Source organism: Homalodisca vitripennis, chromosome 5 (assembly GCF_021130785.1).
Source record: "Homalodisca vitripennis isolate AUS2020 chromosome 5, UT_GWSS_2.1, whole genome shotgun sequence".
Lineage (NCBI taxonomy): Eukaryota > Metazoa > Arthropoda > Insecta > Hemiptera > Cicadellidae > Homalodisca > Homalodisca vitripennis.
This window is the reverse complement of record NC_060211.1, coordinates 103384543-103404851: the sequence shown is the minus strand read 5'-3', so window position 1 is coordinate 103404851 and position 20309 is coordinate 103384543. Positions and strand designations below refer to the sequence as shown.

The window sequence follows — 20309 nt, the reverse complement described above, 5'->3', positions numbered from 1 at the left end:
AGGTCACGACAGATCATCACTGTGATATTTTATACAATTCATTTTGCTGACAACAGATCGTCACTGTAGCACTCAAAGCATTAATTTATTTTTACTCTTTCATATACATTAGCTATTAAGAAGTCAGTTCATGTAACTGATGCTTTCATTTAAATTTCCACCTCTATTTAAATATTTTTTATTTTTGCAATCCACTCATGACTATAAATAGTAAAACAACTTGTTTAAAACTTAAGGTTATCATGTAAGTTGTTCTTATGTTTAATAATATATCAAATGTAATAAATAGTGAAAGAATTTCCCATAGTGAGACTTACCTAACAAATGCTTATCCTCATAACATGATTCCCTAAGAGTGTAAAGTGCACGCACAGCTTTGTTGGAATCTTCGTATGTGATGACCATTGATCCATATTCATAGTATATAGGCCCAATAGAAGAAAACTTGTTTTCTGTAAGAAAATTTCCACATTATTACTAAAAATATGACATGATATCATAGATACCACTATTACATGAACAAAAGCTTTGTTTGTATTCGACTCTAATGCATTTAACCAACCCTTACCATTTCCCATGACATTTGATATGACAGGTGTGCATTCCTACTCTTTTTTCTTTCATATCATAATATAATCATAACACTGTAAATGTGATCATAGTATTGTGAGTTTTTTTTTTGTCAGAATCTAGGATTAAGGCCATGTCTGGTAATTCAACTCAGTGAGCCACACTGAATAGCCCTATGTGACTCTGCAGTTTAGTTTGTATAGTCCACTTCATTACACAGTTATAAAATTGTATTCTTATTCAAGATGGCTGGAAGAGCTGTGATTTCTCTGCCAAATAAGATACAAAATTAATATTTCACTATTTATAGCAGGCAATAACACACATTGTTTAGTTGATTTTTATCTGAGTATCAGTGCCACTGTAGTTACTACAGTTACCATCCTATAAATTTCTTGAAATACTAATGCATATGGTGGAGCAAATCTTCAAAATAATGAAGTAAGTTTATATTACATTGATATTAGAGACTTACTTGAGACTAGTTGTATTTTTAAATAGGAAATAAAAATATATTTAAATACTGCTTGGAAAGTTTATAAGAAATAATAAAATTTCTTGACTTTAAGCTAGTAAACATTATCAGTGTTTGAGAAAAACAAACAAAACTAACAGCAGCAGCCCCCCCTCCCTCCAAGGTAAAGAGGACAGTTTAGTTCAATATTCCTTTATTCGTGTAGAACATAATTTGTACACTGAATGGTGTCTTAATATTAGCCTAAATTAATATATTAAGTAAAATTAATAATAAATTAAAATATAAAACTGATTATTGTTCTATTGTTATCAATAACACATTTAAATATATTAATTAAGTTGATAATAATAAAAATACCAACAGTCAAAATTTATTAAAACGATGAAGAGCCTTATCAATGAGGAAATATTTTAGTTTTAGCTTTAACTTTGCCAATACAGAATCTCTTTTAATTTCTTCTGCTAATTTATTACACAATATTGTACACGCGTTGGGTTTTTGCGATAAAATTCATGGTGGTGAGAAGGTATGGCCTCCTGTTCTGTTATGGTTGTTCTGACGTCTTGTGTTGTATGTGTGAACTTCACCAAGTTGGGGTAAACTATAAAATCTAAGTTTCACAGATATTACCAGTTTCATAAATATAGATGCCATATAATGTTATTTTAAGTAATTAACACGTTCAGTGCGGGCCCGCGGATCCGCGGGGTAAGCGGCGGCGTAGCAGTGCGCGCCACGCGGATCCGTGGCGTTGCCATAGTCTCGACTATTGCTCAGTGTGAGCCCAGCTCTCGGCTGGGATGGTCCGTACTCGTTGAGCGTTGCGTGTGGTTCCGAGTTGACCTTGACTTGTACTTCGTTTCTGTTTCCCGTGTTTTTAGCATGTGCAAGTGATGCGTTCTTAGTGAGTTGTTTATTTATGTGTAGTGACATTGTACTATAGTATTATACAAGTTTTATATCGCATTTCACCATGTCTGCCAACCGTGCTACAGAAAATAGTGCTACTGACGATGAAGCATCAGATGTGGATAGTGAATCCAGTGGAAACACTGCTGTTGACAGTTCGGGTAGTGATAGTGAAGATATTGTAATAAACCCTTCATGGGCTAATAATACATATGGACTAAGACAGATCCCTTTCACCGAAAACAATAGATTGCTAGTAGATGTACCAGGTAATGGTTCACCGATTGACTGGTTTTTTTATGTTGATGGACGATCCATTCCTTGAAAAAGTGTGCATTGAAACAAACAAATATGCTCTAGAACTATTTTGTGGACCAACAACAACTACACAATCTCGTGTCACAAGATGGAAGGACATTGAAGTGGCAGAATTAAAAACTTTTCTAGGCCTACTTTTGCATACTGGCTCAATTCGTCTCAACCGACTCCAGGACTATTGGAAAACAAATAGATTGTACAATTTGCCACTTTTTAGAGAGTATATGAGCCGAGATCGGTTCCTCCTCATACTCAGATGCTTACATTTTTCATCAGAAAATGGAAACGAAATGGCATGGAAGGTAAACTTGGAAATGGCCACTCCATTTTTATGGAAAACTTCTATAATAGTTTTGAATTGGCAGCTAAGCTTCTCTCTGAAAAAACCTACTGCATTGGAACTTTGAGAGCAGATAGGAAACACAATCCGGCAGAAGTGAAAAGCGCCCAGCTAAAGAAAGGGGAAACACAAGCTCAGTATGCAGAAGGTATTATGGTCGGGAAATGGCGTGACAAACGTACTGTAATGTACGTATCAAACGAATACGAAAATGAAATGGTCACGGTTGTGAACAAGAGAGGGCAGGAAATCCAAAAGCCCCTGCCAATAGTGCAATACAATGCACACATGAAAGGCATCGACCGAGCGGACCAGATGCCCTCTTATTATCCTTGCGAGCGTAAAACCTTGCGATGGTATAAAAAGATATTTATTCATGTGATGCAAATGATCGTAATAAATGCCATGCAGCTTCACAATATGCATGCGATTGACAAAAAACTCTCTTTGTACGACTTTAGAAGCAGTTTGATAGAGAGTCTTTTACCCCCAAAGCAGCAAGCTCCTCTCATTACTCCGCCAAGAAACCCAACCCACAAACTTGTACAAAATTAAGAACGGGATAAAAAGGGTGACAGAAAACGTAAAGATTGTAGGATATGCTACAAGAATGAAAAGAACAGGAAGATGACAACATATACATGTTCTGTTTGTCCAGGTAAACCAGGACTTTGTGCTGTCAATTGTTTTGACATACATCACAGAGGCCAGCAGTAAAAGCCATGCCCTCAAGACCTTGTAAATATTGTATATAGTTTTATTTGTTTTTGTTTTGCACTGTATAGTGAAATAGTTTCAAATTGGATTGTTTTTACGGTAGCCACTCGCGTTATTAGACTTTTTAGCCGCGCTCTGTGTACCGCGGATCCGTGGGTCAATCTGTGACGTCATGTAATCCGCCATTTTGGATCACGGACGTTATTATCTGCCCATAAATCTGCCTCTGATAGCAAATGGTAAGTGTATTAATAAATATTAGACTTTAGGTTCTGGTGCAATTTACATGTATTTGCCGTCAGCAGTCAACGTGTTAAAGAAAAAATCTTTTATCAAGACACTTGGTTTGAATTTCAAAATATTGCTTGGTTCTTATTGCTTTTTTGTGTTTTTAAGATTGAATCTTAATTTCAAGAATCAAGAATTTTTATTGTCTTTAAACACACTGTGCAATCGACAAAGTCAGATTTACAATGAATCATTTTCTTAATATAAATCTATGTCTAAAGGACAGTTGTTGAATTCTCATAAATTATCTATAAGGTAATAACAGGTAACAATGAAGTCATAATAATTAAATAAATATATAATCTATACTAAAACTATGATATAAATAACTAGGATAAAATTTATAGTGCTACTATCACAGGCTAAAAACTATCAACAGAATAAAATACATTCTCTTTTAATCAGCTTTCCACTACTATTTTAAATCTTTTTAAAGGTACAGACCATGCTGTTTCCGGAAATTTGTTAAATAGCTTAATTTTCATATATATGTGGCTGCTTTTACTTTTTCAAGTTTGACAGTAGGTAAATCAAGAATATGGGTTTTTTCTGGTAAAATAACTATGAATTTCCTTCGTAGTTAAAAATTACATTACGACTCTTTAACATTCACTAAACAACAATAGACGTACAAATTTGAAATTGTCATTATTTTTAGTTCCCGGTAACTAAAAATAAATAAAATTGGGAAAACATGTTTCTATTTTAGGTACATTCTCAATTTATATTTTGGGATGTTGGGATGCCGAATACTGAAATACCAAATATATAACTGAATAAATTTAAGAAAAGTATAGATTATAGCTTTTAGACTGTATCACAAATATTATGTAGTCTACCATACCTCTGCCAAGAAACTCCGTTAGAAGGTTCTCGTAGTTGCGTTGTGATAGGTTAGGAGGCAGATTTCCAACAAAAAGTGCAAGGTTAGGGCCATGTGGATCTTGTTTTAATTGTAGATAAAATCTCATTAGTTCCATTTGACGTATGGAGTCTTTTCCAAGACTTTTAACAATATCCCAGGGTTTTTCATCTCTCTGCAGTACCCTTTCACTGACTGAAAAACAACATAACATTGAAACTCCATGTTATTACAGCAATGATAAAATATGGAAAATTGGGTGTGGTTTTAGCTTTTAAATATATAAATTTAATCCAGTGGGAATTTTTTTAGAGAAATCTTTGAAATGTAGCAAAACAAACCGCTGTAGATCAGAGAGAGCTTGAAATAAAATAGTTGTACTTTTTTAAGGAAAGACGGTTATTAATAAAAAGAATTTTTATAAGTTTCAACCTTTCCAGGCTATATTACATCTGTTTAGTTTGTTGTGTTTTATAGTGTATTGCAAACAACTGAAAAGGTTAAGAGGCTGAAAATTCAGCACATTTGTAACACAGTCACTGACAAGTCAGAAAAATCGCAAGAATTTAAATCAGGAGAAACAAATGAACAAGGAGTTGTATTTGTAAAAATCAATAATAAAAATGTCACTAAAAAAGGTGATTTAAACTTTAACACAAACCCAAGATTTATAAAAAAAATTGTGTCATATTTATATTTAAAAAGATAGTAATCATTCGGTATTAACAGGTAATACTATACATCATATGACTTCTATACACATTCCAATAAAGAGAGGCAGATATTTCATAAATTGTTTCATGATTTGACTAAAACAATTGAATAATTTAATACGTAACATTTAAAAAAATATTAAAAATTAACGGATAATTTAATTATATTTACTGAGCTTAATGCTAATATACATAACTAAAGTACGTAAATTTACCACACGTAACTAAAATAATGTAATGTATGAAAGAGGTAAAGTTGGAATAACTTGCACTGGATATTTACAAATGATCATACAATAAATATATGAAAAGAAATGATTCATGATTATTATTAAGAACATTAGATAATTTTTACCTTGAAAAAGTTAGCATCATGTATCTATTATAACAAAATAGGACAGTTCAAAATATGTACAACTTTTTCTGAAACAATTTATCAAAGCTAAATAAAGTTATTATTGCTTGCACAAACAATTTTCAGCATTATGAGAATCATAACAATGGCCACACTCAGTGCTTCTGCAAAAGCCAACTAATAAGGAATGTTAGCACTGTCTAATGGTAATAAACTAGAATATCAATTTTGTGACTCACATATATCACTTTGTGGCTAAGTACACTACAGAAATAATTACTCTAGGAAATATTTAGCAAACTGAAATACTGAAAGAACAATCACCTCCACGGTCTAGAAGAATCTCACTTAATCTAAAATCTTCATGGCGTAGATTCTCCAGTCCGAAAGATTTCAGTGCTTCGTTGATTAAGTCAGTGATGGATGTTTGGGCATTTATTCTAATTGTACAAAATGGAACAGGGACTTGAAGCTTTCCTGGGTACACTCTCACTTCTCCACTGTCGTTGTCTCTGTCTCTGTGGGCAGAAAATGTTGAACATAATATCTTTTTAGTACACTGATGTTTACAGAGTCATACAATTACGAAATATTTATAGCTTCACAGTCAAGTGCTACTAAATAACATTAGCAAAACAACTAATAAATAAGAATATTAATATAATCTGACAAAAATAGAAGTGTTATTATGGGACTTTAAAGAGTTTTTGTAAAAACATAAATAAAGCATAAGCACACAACCATAATATAAACAAAAATAAAATAATATATGTAACAACAATAATGCAAAAAAATCCCCTATACTACAGCAGCTAATTTAAAATGAAGAAGAAACAAAACTGATAAATAACAATATTAGAAATAAATGCTTACATATAAAAATAAAACTAGATTTTATAAACTGAAATTAATTAAACATATTAAAATAACAATGTAATTAAAAGTATATTATTGGAAACAACTTAAAAAAGTAAAATAAGGAATACATTATACTGAGATAATAATTAATTAATTACTAAAGGACTTTTTAATAGGTACTATTTAGAAGTTTAATAAGCTAAAACAAATTAACATGCAGACTGCGGCAGATGCCCTAGTATGCCATATAATATTATGTGAAATAAGAACCAATCTGTATAGAGCCACAGTAAAGGTATTCAAAGATGAAAATTTATCTTTATTTTAAACCAAAATAAGAAAAAAAAACCTGCTAAAAAAGAATAGTGTTTCAGTATAAATTTGAATATAACTGTTCTTAATTTAAAATAAATAACTATCTAAATATCTAATAAACTTAATAGTATACAAAAATAATAACAAACAAAGAAAATAAACTAAAACATGAAAGGTATGTAGGAAATATGTTGTTTATTTAATTAGTACAAGATAAATACTACATATAAATCAAAAGAAAAGGCAAGACACGAGAGTAACGCCAAATCAACCTATAAATCCTTGTATATAATATAAAGATCTGTGTACTAAATCTAGTATGTGTTTAAGTACTTAATATTACTCATGTCGAATAGCTACATTAGAATTTTTTTTATTAGAATTTATGCCACAATCAGTGGTTTTTTTAAAATCATTCTAAATTATATTGAGAATTGATGGGAGGACTCTTTTAACACGTAAAATAGTTGACTTTGTGCAGGATTTGAAATTTTAAAAGCTGTCACTCTTACAAACATAACAGGTTTCAAAATATATAAGACAGTGACAGTCAAAATATTTCATTAAGAGATATGTCCTTAGTCGATTCATGACGGTGGAGATTCAAAGTGATTGTTATAAATCTTTTGCATAACTGTTTTCATTACTTGTGCTGCAACAGATTGAGCTTCTGAATTGTAAGTATGAAAAATATGTGCATTTTACAGTTCCATTACTGTAGTATTCTTCCTCAAAGCATAGAATCCTAAGGATTTGAAAATGACTATTCTAATTCCAGTTTCCATCAACAAGAATTAAGCCTAAAAATTATATAGTATATATTCGAAATAATTTTAAACAATTAAAATTAAATTTTAAGGTATTTTATTTTAAGAATTGATAAAAGAAATAAAATCAATTTCTTCGGGATTTATAAGCAAACAGTTGTTTAAAAACATATTAATTTAAAGTAGCACACACAATTTTATGGATTGACTTTCCACGAAAGATAACATTTTAATCAGTTGCACAAAGAAAAAGATGTACTGTTTATTCCTGAAACTGTATTTTGTAGATCCTTTAGGTAACATAAAAATTATAATGAAATCCTCAGGGTATATCATACTTAATATAGTTTCTTCAATTGCAGACCTTGAGAGTTGATAATTAAAATGTTTAATATAAACAATTTCTACAAAGTGTTTTCATTTAAATTCATTGGTTAGGAATGAAACCATTCAAGTGGTAACCTTGCATACCTATAAATTGGAACATGATTTAATATATTTTAAATTTTAAGTTGTGAATTATTAAAAATGTTCTTCCAGTTTCTAGACATATATATTAAGTATAATGATAAAATAGGGAATTAGAATTTGTTTTGGACAATTTGAATTTTTCACATGATTACATGTTCCTAGAAGTATTCGAGAAAACCTTAAAATGCATAATTTATACTGCAGTGAGCTCACTATAGCTGTGAGCACGGCTGCATAGATCTCGGCCATACTGAGTAGGTTAAGTAACAATGTTTACAGGATCCCCCTCCCCCGTCACTTGCCACACCTGTTTTAAAATCCTTGAATTAAAAAATAATTCAAATCTTGTGTATGTATATATATATATATATATATATATATATATATATATACTGGGTGTTCGTAAAACAGTGCCACAAACTTCTGTGGCTGATAGTACTCATCATTCAAAACAAAAAATGTCCTATAAACATAGATTGAGAAATGTGTCCTTTCATTTTTTATTAAAAGAAAATTAATATCTCTAGAACTGGCAAAGCTACAGACACAAAACTTTGCACATAAAGTGGTAATTAATACGAGGAAATAAATCAAAAATAGTGATCTGATTTACTTTAATATTAACAAAATGGCATCTGTTGAGCATTATATAAAATTTACAAGATACCGACTAATTTGCAATTTTTATAACAATGCCAATAGTTCTTTTTTCAACCAAATCTGTCAAAGCATAAGTGAGCACGATCACTTTGGAGGTATGCTTACACAAGCTGGGAACAAAAAGATTTTGTCAGTTGAAAAAAAATTTTACATTGTATAAATTTTACTAACCACAACTTTTGTATTATGACGCATGTACTATTCTCTATGAATATGTAAATAAAGAAAATTGTCTATTGTCTATTGAAAGGTTTTAGCTGTTTTGCACAAGTTATAAAAAAATTTACACAATGATAACTATTTTGGAATTTTATAACAATTCCAACAATACTTTTTTCAACAAAATCCATCAACACATGAGCTAGCACGACTACTTCAAAAGTATGCTTGCACAAGTCAGGAGCAACAAACATGTCACAGTTGACCTACATCAAGTATTTGTTGAAGTATTTGTTGTAGCTTTACAAATTATTACAAGAATTACACAATAAATAGTAAAATAAAGAACAAGAGTAAATATTTTTCTTGAAGCATGTCAAATTCATGACAGTTCAGGCGAAGCATTTCCAGTGCATACAGTATGAGAACTGGTGCTTACGCACTCCGAACAGATCCGTGAACAGCAGTTCCCAAGCTATATACCATGGACATAGACTTGAACAGTGCACACTCCTCAAACTGTTCAGATTAGTCTTCAACAAAATGCTTCTTACAGAATCTTTCTAGGACTTTGCCTCTTCATGTTTGTTTACTCTAACTGTGTTTCATCACTCAGACCTCTTCAAACCACATCAAAATCAAACAAACTAAGCTAGACCCTACAGTTTCTACGATTTTATACAGTTAACTTTTATACCATGTACAATCTGAATACACAGATTTTTCATCACTTTGATAATTCAGCGTTTCCTCTTTCAGTTACGAGGGTCGTCCATAAAGTAACCGCCGTTTGGGCGTGGCGCGATAAGTAGTGGGGGTAGCGCCGCCATTCTCACATCGGTGTGCGCAGCCGTTCAGTACGCTTGTAGCTGTGCAAGGGAGAGCACTGTGCGATCGCGCGTTCTTTTGTTACAACGTAAAAACATGAGCGCCATGATAGAAAATCCCGCCAAGTGTGAAGTACGTGGTGTAATAAGATTTCTGTGGTCGAAAAGTTACACAGCAGCTGAAATTCATCGTGAATTGAGTGCGGTGTATGGCCCAAACATTATGAGGGAAGGTGTAGTCCGTCAATGGGTTCGTTTTTTTTTTTTAAATGGAAGATCAAACGTTCACGATGAAGACCGCGGTGGTAGGCCATCTCTCGTCAGTGATGACTTGGTGAACAAAGTGGATGAGAAAATTCGCAAGAACCGTCGCTTCACAATCTCGGAACTTTCGGATCATTTTCCTGAAACCTTTTACTGTGAAACCTTAAAATGGCTACGACGAGCGATTCAAAACAAGCGTCATGGTCTTCTGACATCTGGTGTTGTGTTTGTCCATGACAACGCCCGCCTTCATACAGCTCAAAGAACAACAGAACTTTTGGAAAAGTTCAAATGGGACGTTTCTGACCCCCCCCCCCCCCTACAGCCCGGACCTGGCTTCCAGTGATTTCTATCTTTTCCCGTACATGAAGCGGTGGCTTGCATCTCAGAGGTTTGCGAGTGATGAAGAGCTTCAAAACGCTGTGACAGGTTGGCTACGTTCTCAGGCGGCAGATTTTTTTAAAGACGGAATTTCAAAAACTGTTAAAAGATATGATAAGTGCTTGAATTTGTATGGTGAATATGTAGAAAAGTAGAGAAAAGCTGTAGTTTTAACATTTATATAATAAACTTTTTGTATCTCAATTGGTTTATTTTTTATTTCAAAATGGAGGTTACTTTGTGGACGACCCTCGTATATTAACAGTAATTATTTCTGACAGAAAACTTACTTAAACCTTAGGAAGACTGCAGGTCTTTTTCCTTCTCTTCTATGAAGATTCATAACTGGGCATGGATCACTTAATGTTGATTCTTCGGGAGAATATAAATCTGTTAGGTAAAAATTTTCTGAAACAAAAAACAAACTTGTGAGTGATATAGTGCTTGTATTGTACTGAATTGTTTGAACAAAATAATTGAATATACAATGTAATAATACAGAATGGCAATTGGTAGCAGTTATTTTAAATTTGTGCAGGAATTTACTATAGTGGCTTCTATAAAAATAAAATATGTAGAATAAAGTGACTTTTTTGTTTTAGAATATTTTGATCTCAAAATCAAAAAGTTTCAATTGCCCTAAAAAATAGTTATACATACTCAAATAAAACTACACTGTAACAATATACGCAACACCTTTGATGTAAGTTACACTAAGTCCAACATTAGAAATTTGTGCTCCTACAGTAGTCATAGACATTTTACACATTCAGACAAATAAAAACAAAAGCTATGAGACAGAATATTTGAAATTCTTACAGTTCAAAAATACTTTATTTTATATCAACCCTTTGAGTTCCGCAGCATCGCTAATTTTGACGTTTCGTATTTCGATAATATTTTATACAGTACAAGATTATTTTGGCCGAATAACCAGATAGCTGTATTCAATAGGTTCCAAACTATCGATAAATATGACTTTTTTATGTTGTTTCCATACTCTTTGATCAGTAAAACATATGTTATTTGGGTACTTATCAGGAGGCCACTATTTTTGGACGAGTTTTCCTTATCAGAGACAAAATAAATTACAGTATTTAAATGAATAGTCTTTCTTTAACCTATTTTGAAATTTAAAAGTTACTATGACAATCAATGAATACAAAAACTAAAAGAACAACAATTTACTATTCGAAAGTGACAGGTGATTCGTGCTTCTAGGCTTTCTTGAAGGGTCGCACATCTATACCTATTTGCAGGCGATTTGGTGATAAGAAGTATGACTCATTGAGTATTTTTCAATTCATTATGGAAGAATGAATGTATTGGGACCTTATCATGAAGTTTATTTTGGGCTTTTGGGGGAAACTTGTCCAAAAATAGTGTGCTGCCATAATACCAAAGTACCTATGAGATGATTTTGTTTTCCAGTCAAAACGTAGCCGACAAGTATTGTGTTGCGTAACGGCCATTCTTGTTGTTTATGTGCCGATAACCAAGCATTTGAGTAAATACAAATTAAAAAGTAACTTATACAGTGTTTTGCCGTATTTCTATATAAAAGTAATGTAGTGATTTAAGATGTGTCCAGGCGATAAACATGAGTTTTCAGTGTAAATATAATAGGGTTATTTTGGTTTTTACAAAGTTGCTTACATCCATCCAGCAAGTATTTGTCTCTACATTTACCAATCATATTTATTTGTGTTATCTTGAGTTTTATTTGTTGTATTGTGAAAACTACACTATTACCATGTAATTTATAAACTCTGACAAATGAAGTATAATTTATAAAATGTCAGTACCGGACAGCATTTTGTTTATACAAATAATGCCATGTCTGTTTATATTGTAGAATCATATATTATACATGGGTTTTATTTAGAATTGTATGGCCTTTATCATAGTAAAGGAAAAATCTTTAAAATACTGTATACAATTAAATTAAGTTCAAACTTAACTTTTTATAAAAAAAGTAAAATCTTGTTTTATAAAAACTGTAATTTCTATACTTTTATAAAGCAATTTTTGATTGTAATGGTATGTCTATAAAATTATAAAATTCATTTAATTATAAAAAAAGAGAAAATTATGAAACTCTGTTGGATAGTTATTTTACAACAGATTTTTTCCAAAAGCTAACAAATATGCAAACAAAAATACAGCCCGGTATTTTATGCATTGACTTGGGAAAATGCTAACGGCACTCTAAGGGTTATTGAGAGTATTTTTTGAATCCCTAGTGGATGCTTATCAATATGAACAAAAAAGGAAAAGAAATATGTGATGATACAAAATAATTCCTTCATTTAAATATTTCAAATTTCAAAATATGAAATTTTAAGTAAAAATGTGGAACAAGAATCCCGTTTTTGAATAAACGTTATAGTTTATGTAGAATAAAATTATTACAAAAATACTTACGTGGATCTTTAGTTATATGGAAAGCTCTAAGAGCAGTGAGTAAAATGTGGTCAGTGTTGGCAAGCCTGGAAACCGTGACCACTCGAAATATCCTTCTTCTTAGTGAATTGTTTCCATCATACACTTTGATCATTTCTAAAAATGATACCATAATATTAATTTTGTACCAATTATTTAGTTCTAAGAGTGTTTATTGATTATTTTGTTGTTTTATTTTTATGTTTTAGAGAAAACACTTTTATATACTAATAATTTTTAATACTAACATTATATACATAAAAATACAGTCCACAGTACATTCTGGTTTCTTATTTTTGAAAGAGAAGAAATGTGGAAATTTGTTGCTTGTTCCTTGGACATACATTTATTGATGTAATTGATTTTTATAAAACCAGTTCTAAATTCATGTTTTAATGTCACAATATTGTTACTTTATAATAATATTTTTATCAACATATCAGATATTTACTTATATTCTTATACAGTACATATAAAGTTAACTTAATAATTATGTGTGACTTGATTGTTATTACTTCTTATTACAAACCCAATATATACTATTAATTAGTAAACGTACAAAATAAATGGAAATAGTGATATAAATGCTTTTAAACTTGTGTAAGTTTGTTTAGTGTTTTTTATGCTGGGAATGCTTACAAAAGATCATAAAACAAAGAAGTAGTTAACAAACGTTATGAATGCCTTTGTCATGACAAAGTAACGCAATGAGACAATAAGCACTGCTGGCACCTAGTGAGCAATGCTACCCAATATATTACAGGAAAAATAACACTAAAAACTGAACTTATTTGGATTGAAAACATTGAAATATAATTTTATGTCCATAGCATATTTTCATATATACCATTTTACATTTTGTCACGGATCTAACACTACAATGAACATTGATAAGAAGGTAACAAAGAACCTGTTCATTAAATGAAATTCACATTCAACTCTTTCTTGGTTGAAATTCACAGTGTAGCAAACATACAGTATATAACTATGATAGATAATGCTTATTCACCACCTTTTGAATAGTATTAGAGGTATAGATACTTTAACATAAAACATTACAAAATAGATTATTGCAAGCTGCGATTCTTAAACAGATAAAGTTTAAAATTACAAAAAAAAGAAAGCACATAAGTTTAACTGAAACCACTGCTCACTGTGCAATCATGTCCAAGACAACAACCACCATTGATGAGACCTAATGGATTCTGTCCAATGGTCCTGGTTACTAACCCAAGTGAGACATCCAGGTTCGGATTATTTTGGCCTAAAACTGCGGCTATTTCACACTTGTAACATTATTTATATTTTCAGATGTGCCTTAAATAACTTAAAATCTTCTATAGCATGTGGTTCACAACACTTTATGATTTACCAACTGGATTACCAACATCAATAAACAGAAACCCTGTTGAAATGCTCAAGGCCTGGTTAAGCATCCCAGTATTATACGGTTACAAGAAAGCGAGAATGTTAGCCAGTTATTTTAAGTCAAATGTTCTAGCTTGTTAGTTTGGGGCTGGGTTTCTACGTCTAGTACATCATTTACATCAAGCATTGATTAAAGAGCAGATTTTCTATCAAATTAGTGTTTTTCACAAAGCATTTACACTTGACAGTTGCAGTTACATTGCAAGCCCATGTAAACACTTACATATTTGTATTGGGAGAAGGCAAGGCACAGCAGGGTGTAGGAGAGATGCTAGAAGAAAAATTCCTCTTTCCTTTTCCAATACAAAGAGAAAATAAAGCCTCTAGTATACAAAATGGGAAGCTTGAAAGCGATTTACTTGTTTAGAATCCAACACATGACTAATTGAAATTTAAATGTTCTGTAGACATAATAATAATAATACTCAAGAGTACCTTCATCTCTGTCTTCCTTGTCTTTCCGTTCTTTCCCATGTGATGATACAGTCTCTTCGTTATCTCTGTACCGAGTATCACCACTACTAAACTCTTCAGATATACTCCGAGCTGAGCAAACAAGGTTCATGAATAACAAGTTGGCGGAAACAACAAAAACACCTCATATCAGTGACTAACGACTACAGACCAGACATTCAAGATTGGCTAAAGCATTGCAATTATTTCAAGATGCAAATCATAATTTGATATATAAAACAGAAACATTTAAAAATTAATTTCAATATACCAAACAGTAAATAAAAATATACATATCATCATTACTTTTATAATAAAAAAAAAACACAATAACAAAATTAATTTGTTTAAACTTTGATTTTCAAGTAAAATTGCTAATCCTTGTTGACAAAAAATGTTTGGAAAAATACATTTAATTTGTTGAATGATTACCTCGTTAATTACTTGAGAGTTGCAAGCTACCATAGGAAAATATTAAATTTATATACTACTAATACAGCTCATTAAAAAAACACAAGTGACATGTGTCACAATTTGTGACACAAAGATTTACAACACACACTACACTGTCTTGTAAAAATTGGTATTTGTATAACATTCATGAGTAATATTTGGTAATATAATTCAACTTAATCAGAAGGGTATGACTAATGCATCACTACTTTCAGCACAATACTTTGATCAAAGAAATTAAAAGAAAGAAAATAGTATTGGACAAATTATATTAATTTATTAAGACTAGAAATTTATTCTGTTTACTTTAAAATCACCTCAAATTTAATTTACTCTTGAAATTGGTTTCATAGGTTCATGAATCTATTCCGAGCCAATAGTTTGCAATACTGAATTTATTGGCAATAGAAGGCTCTTAGGACGGTAAATGAGGGTTTTATACAGAGAAATTTCAGAATGACAAATTGGAAAAACATATTTGACAGAATTAGAAAAATAAATAGGTCATTTATCATTAGATCATTTAAATTGATCTAGAACAGAAATATTAGGTAGGTAAAATATTACTAGTATTAATAATGTTACTAGTTTTGTATTGTAAGAATAAAATCATAGCAATAATCACTAAATAATTAATTTGAAAACCATGACGTAAAATACAATAATACACAGTATTTATACAATTGAAAATATATTTCACTTGCTTCTATCCTCCTTTAATTTTATTAAATATTGATCATTAAAATAATAGGTCCTACAGTACTTGCTCAAGAATCGGAATCCAGGTAAAATAAAACGCTTACCGTATAAAAAAGTGAGAAGAGTGGGAGGCATGAGTGGCAGCATTCAGGCAAATGAGGCATCACACAAGAAAAACTGGCAAAAACAATGCAAACTCAATGACATGCCCACATAAAGCAAACAAAAGCAGGGAAAATAAAATGAAAATAACTGATAAAAAAGCAGTGCTATGTTAACAGAAGCCTCTGCTCACACTTAGAACAGTGCCGTGTGATAGTGATTGACTTAGTTTGAGAGATCCCACTCTGGTTGATCTACAGTGACTTGGCTTTCTTAAAACGCTTTAAAGACCATTCAAAAACACAAAATATGAAAAGGAATGCACAAAGACAGACATCTTTACTAGTAAAAGAATATATATATATATATATATTTTAGCTATAAACTATAAAACCCTATTTCTTTTCAAGAAACAACAGAGAAACAGATACTTGTGATTGTGGTTACCTTTAATACTAATAGTCAATAAGCATTTAGTGTATAATGTTGAAAACGGAGCTTATATTGGCTATTATTAATTTAATCACTACATTTAGAACACATCAACCAATACTAAACTTTTATTTTTATGAGGCCTTTCGATAGCAAGTCATTCGTCAGACACATCTCAAAAGGCTATCGTAAGGGCTCACAAAAATAAAGTTTTAAGTATTGGTTGGTGTGTCCTAAATATAGTGATTAGTTTAGTGTATATTAACATAAAAGTTTACATCTGTAATATTTTTCAAAATTGCACAAAACTGGGAAATTATTGAAATTTTAGATTTCAAAATTAACACATTAAATGATTACATACTGAGTGGTTCTGACTCCAGTTACACTGTATGGTGCACTACTCCATCTGTCACAGTCAAAGTGGCAATAACAATGGATGTAGAGAATAAATTAATATAAAAAATATCCAAAAATAATGAATTAGTAGCTAATATTATTTAACACGTCCACTACAACGACTTACATGAGATGGGAGTTTACGCCTCAATATAATCTACTCCAATTGCTATCCACAGTGTTTAATGGATTTATTTATATATTGACTCCTAGATCTTAAACTTTTCCCAAGTGTATTGTGCATGCCATTATGCTCCTGACAGATGTATTTCTAGGGCATTTCATGTGCTCAAATTGTAAAGGCACTTTTGGCTTATATTTCAGGCAACTGTTTAAAATTATGTACATATTCTGTAGATAGCTTTAAATCTTGTAAAACAGACTAAACAAGAAAACGTACTTATCACAAAATAAAAATTATTATTATTTAGAAATATAAATTATTATTTTTTTAAATAAAAATAATTGTTGTATTGGTTATGAAAATTATAAACGATAAGAAAGATCAAGTTTAAAACATCAATCTCACATAGAATATTTATATAACTAAAAACACACATTAATATTCACTTGCAACTATGCATGACATACAGAAATAATGACAAATTACGGTAGGTCTAATGGAGATTTTATATAAATACTAAGAAATGGACTAGATAACAGCATAATGCAGGAAATTAACAACAAAGCCAAATACAGATTGCAGATTTTATCCACTCAGAAGGGAGGCGGTTTGAATAATTTTTTATTTATATGGGAGAGGGTTCTATCACCTACCCTAACATGTATTTTTTAACCAATTCATTCTTCTAAAACTTTGATACAAGTGAAGTAAGCTCTAAAACTCATCCTCGTGTTCAGACATTTTGTTAGGCTAAATTACATTAAGAATAATTTGATTTGTTTAGTTATATTTAAATAGGAAGTCTACATTGTAATAAATTACCAACTTAATAACCCAATTAACTGACTGTACAATATTTGCAACATTTCCAATATTAGAATTTACAAACTATTATCTGTTAAATTGCAGTAATAAAACGTTCACATTGAATGGACGTTCTCATTAATATGAAAAATGTACTTGCCAACTTAGTTCAGAGTTTATTGGAAATTTAATTACACTGCTGTATAAAAACCAGTATCTACGGTCACTGCTAACCAGTTGATTTTAGGAAACAGCTAAAATAAAAATCACAGTTCTACTTTAAATAATAATACAATTCCAAACTTAAATTAGGAATAAGATTTATTCGCAGTATTAAAAAATATAGACTGAAAATGTAAAGCCTGATATTAAAAATGCAATAATAGTATATTTAATGAAATAATATGATCATCAACTCAAATCATGCTAGCTAGAGCTTTAAGTGAGGTGAGTACAACAGGTTCATGCAGGTTACGACCAACTAACTCTTGAGTTTTCATGAGTCAAGAACTAGAGTCTGCAGTGCACAAAAGACAGTTCAATCCAAAAACAGGTAAATAAAAATTGATAGAGAAAAAAATAAAATTACTATTGAACAAATTATTAACATGAACTAAACTGTCAAAATAAATAGAAACGACTACAAAAGCCAACAATCAAATTAAATAAAGTTTCAGATGAAAACTATATAGATATCTGATATTTTGAGTGATTGCTAAATAAATTATATTATTCAAAAATGTGTTTTTTAAATATAGAATGATTTATTTGAAGTAAATACAAGCTCAAATATTTCTTTATAGTTAGTGGACATAACATAACTCTACTGAAAATCACCTCATTAATTAAAATTTTACATGTGTCAAAGATTCCTGTTAGGTTTTGGATACCAGTTAATTTATATTCTTTATGTCCTGAAATCTAACATTTTTAAAAGAGATTTTTGGGAGTTTTGTTGAGAATATTAAATATGATAAGTTTTTAACACACCACTTTTAATTCTCTGATAAAAAAATGTTCCAGCAGTTGATACGTTGTAATGTATACAATCCAATTTGATGACATGTTCTTTGATTAATTTCACCAGTTCCTTGATCATTTTAATTAGTGCCATATTGTGCTAATATTTTTAAGTAAACCAAAAAACAAAATTCCGTACCATCAATACATTCTAAAATTAAAAAGACTGAGCTTTTGAAAATAAATATTATTTGAATATTAACTGACCTTTTAACTTGGCTAAACTAAAAAGTTCAACCCTATCTATATATTAATAAACACAAAAATAATTTCACCACAACTTTGTTTCAATAATTACAATTACTTCCAATACTTTAATAACTTTTAATTGGCACTCAATATTCATCCCAGTTCTAAATGTATGCACAAAGATATTGATTTATAGCACTTCTATTTATGTCTTTTATGATTACATTTGTTATAGTTAAAATGACAAGTTTTTTCCAGATCACCTTTATTTGTTGTCTTTGCTTTAAAGAAACTTAGAAGGACTTTTAATTAGTCTTCTGGTGGGCAAAATTATTTCAGGCTTATACAAAACATATTTAATGGTGTAATGCGTAAAAATTCAAATAATTCCTTACAAAGTGTACTTTAAAATCTTTCTGAATTATATGATTTAATTATTTTATGCATGTGAAAACATAATAGAAAAAGGTCATGTATAAGGTTTCTGAAGCAACTACTACTACTAGGTAACTTTAACAACTAGTCCCAGGCTTAAGGAGTAATCTGAAATAAGCAACATGTTTTAAACTTTGTGATACAACTATTATTTGTGTGTCTGACAGTATATAAAGCTAAGAAACTTATGATCTGAGAAAAAGTCATCATTTGATATTTTAAACCCTATCAACACCCTCCAATTTAGACTTCAACCAAAATTAGTTTTGATTGATTGATTAGCCGATAATTTATTTATTTTTTAGGAGAAATTCACTTCATCTACTCTATTGATTTCAAGAAAAATCAGGTTGTATGCTTATACAATGCAAGTTGACTCTCGATTCCTAATAGTATGCAGTATAATAAGAACATAGGACATTAATGCACTTATATTAAAGAATGAAAATATAGGCTGTGACAAACTCAAACATAGCAGTCACAATCACAGTAACTACTATGACAATCACAATCATGAGAATTGCTATCGTGCAATCACTATCACTATTATATAATCAATATCATACACTTAAAACAACAATGACAGTCACAGCCATAACAATCACAACAATCATTATCTCAGAGGTTAGAATCATAGCAGTCACAAGCACAGTCACTAATATGACAATCACAATAATGAGAATTGCTATTGTAACAATTACTATCACTATTATGTAATCAATATCATACATTTAAATTAACAACAATGACAGTCACAGTTATAACCATCACATCAGTCATTTTCACAAAGGTTAGAATCATAGCAGTCAGAATACAGCAGACAGTCAAATTGTGAGAGCCTAAAAGCCATGACAACCATGGTAGTCACTATTGCAACAATTAAAGAAGTCATCAAATCACTATCACAACACTCTTTACCACAAGGTCACATGACAGCAGTCGCTTGAAAAAATAATTGTAGTAATAAAAGTTTGGGTTGAAGGACAAGCATTGCTTTGATGTATGTCAAGCTATAAATGGAGTTATATTGTAATTTATTTATAAGGTATAAATAAATGAGATAAGGAATTAAGTAGT

General features: G+C 30.7%; 1 protein-coding gene across 3 annotated transcripts in view; it reads right to left on the bottom strand.

The window, feature by feature from the left end:
* Positions 1-20309, bottom strand: part of LOC124362609 (diacylglycerol kinase theta) — an 86347-nt gene that overhangs the window by 17040 nt on the left and 48998 nt on the right. For 2 of the 3 annotated variants that reach the window (XM_046817261.1, XM_046817262.1), the window contains exons 6-11: positions 14558-14668; positions 12677-12811; positions 10543-10660; positions 5875-6068; positions 4465-4677; positions 318-452 (exon numbers count right to left, since the gene is read on the bottom strand). In XM_046817261.1, the coding sequence (XP_046673217.1) occupies positions 318-452; positions 4465-4677; positions 5875-6068; positions 10543-10660; positions 12677-12811; positions 14558-14668 (906 nt within the window). The remainder of the gene's footprint in view (positions 1-317; positions 453-4464; positions 4678-5874; positions 6069-10542; positions 10661-12676; positions 12812-14557; positions 14669-20309) is intronic. The other variant, XM_046817263.1, reaches the window with a different exon arrangement.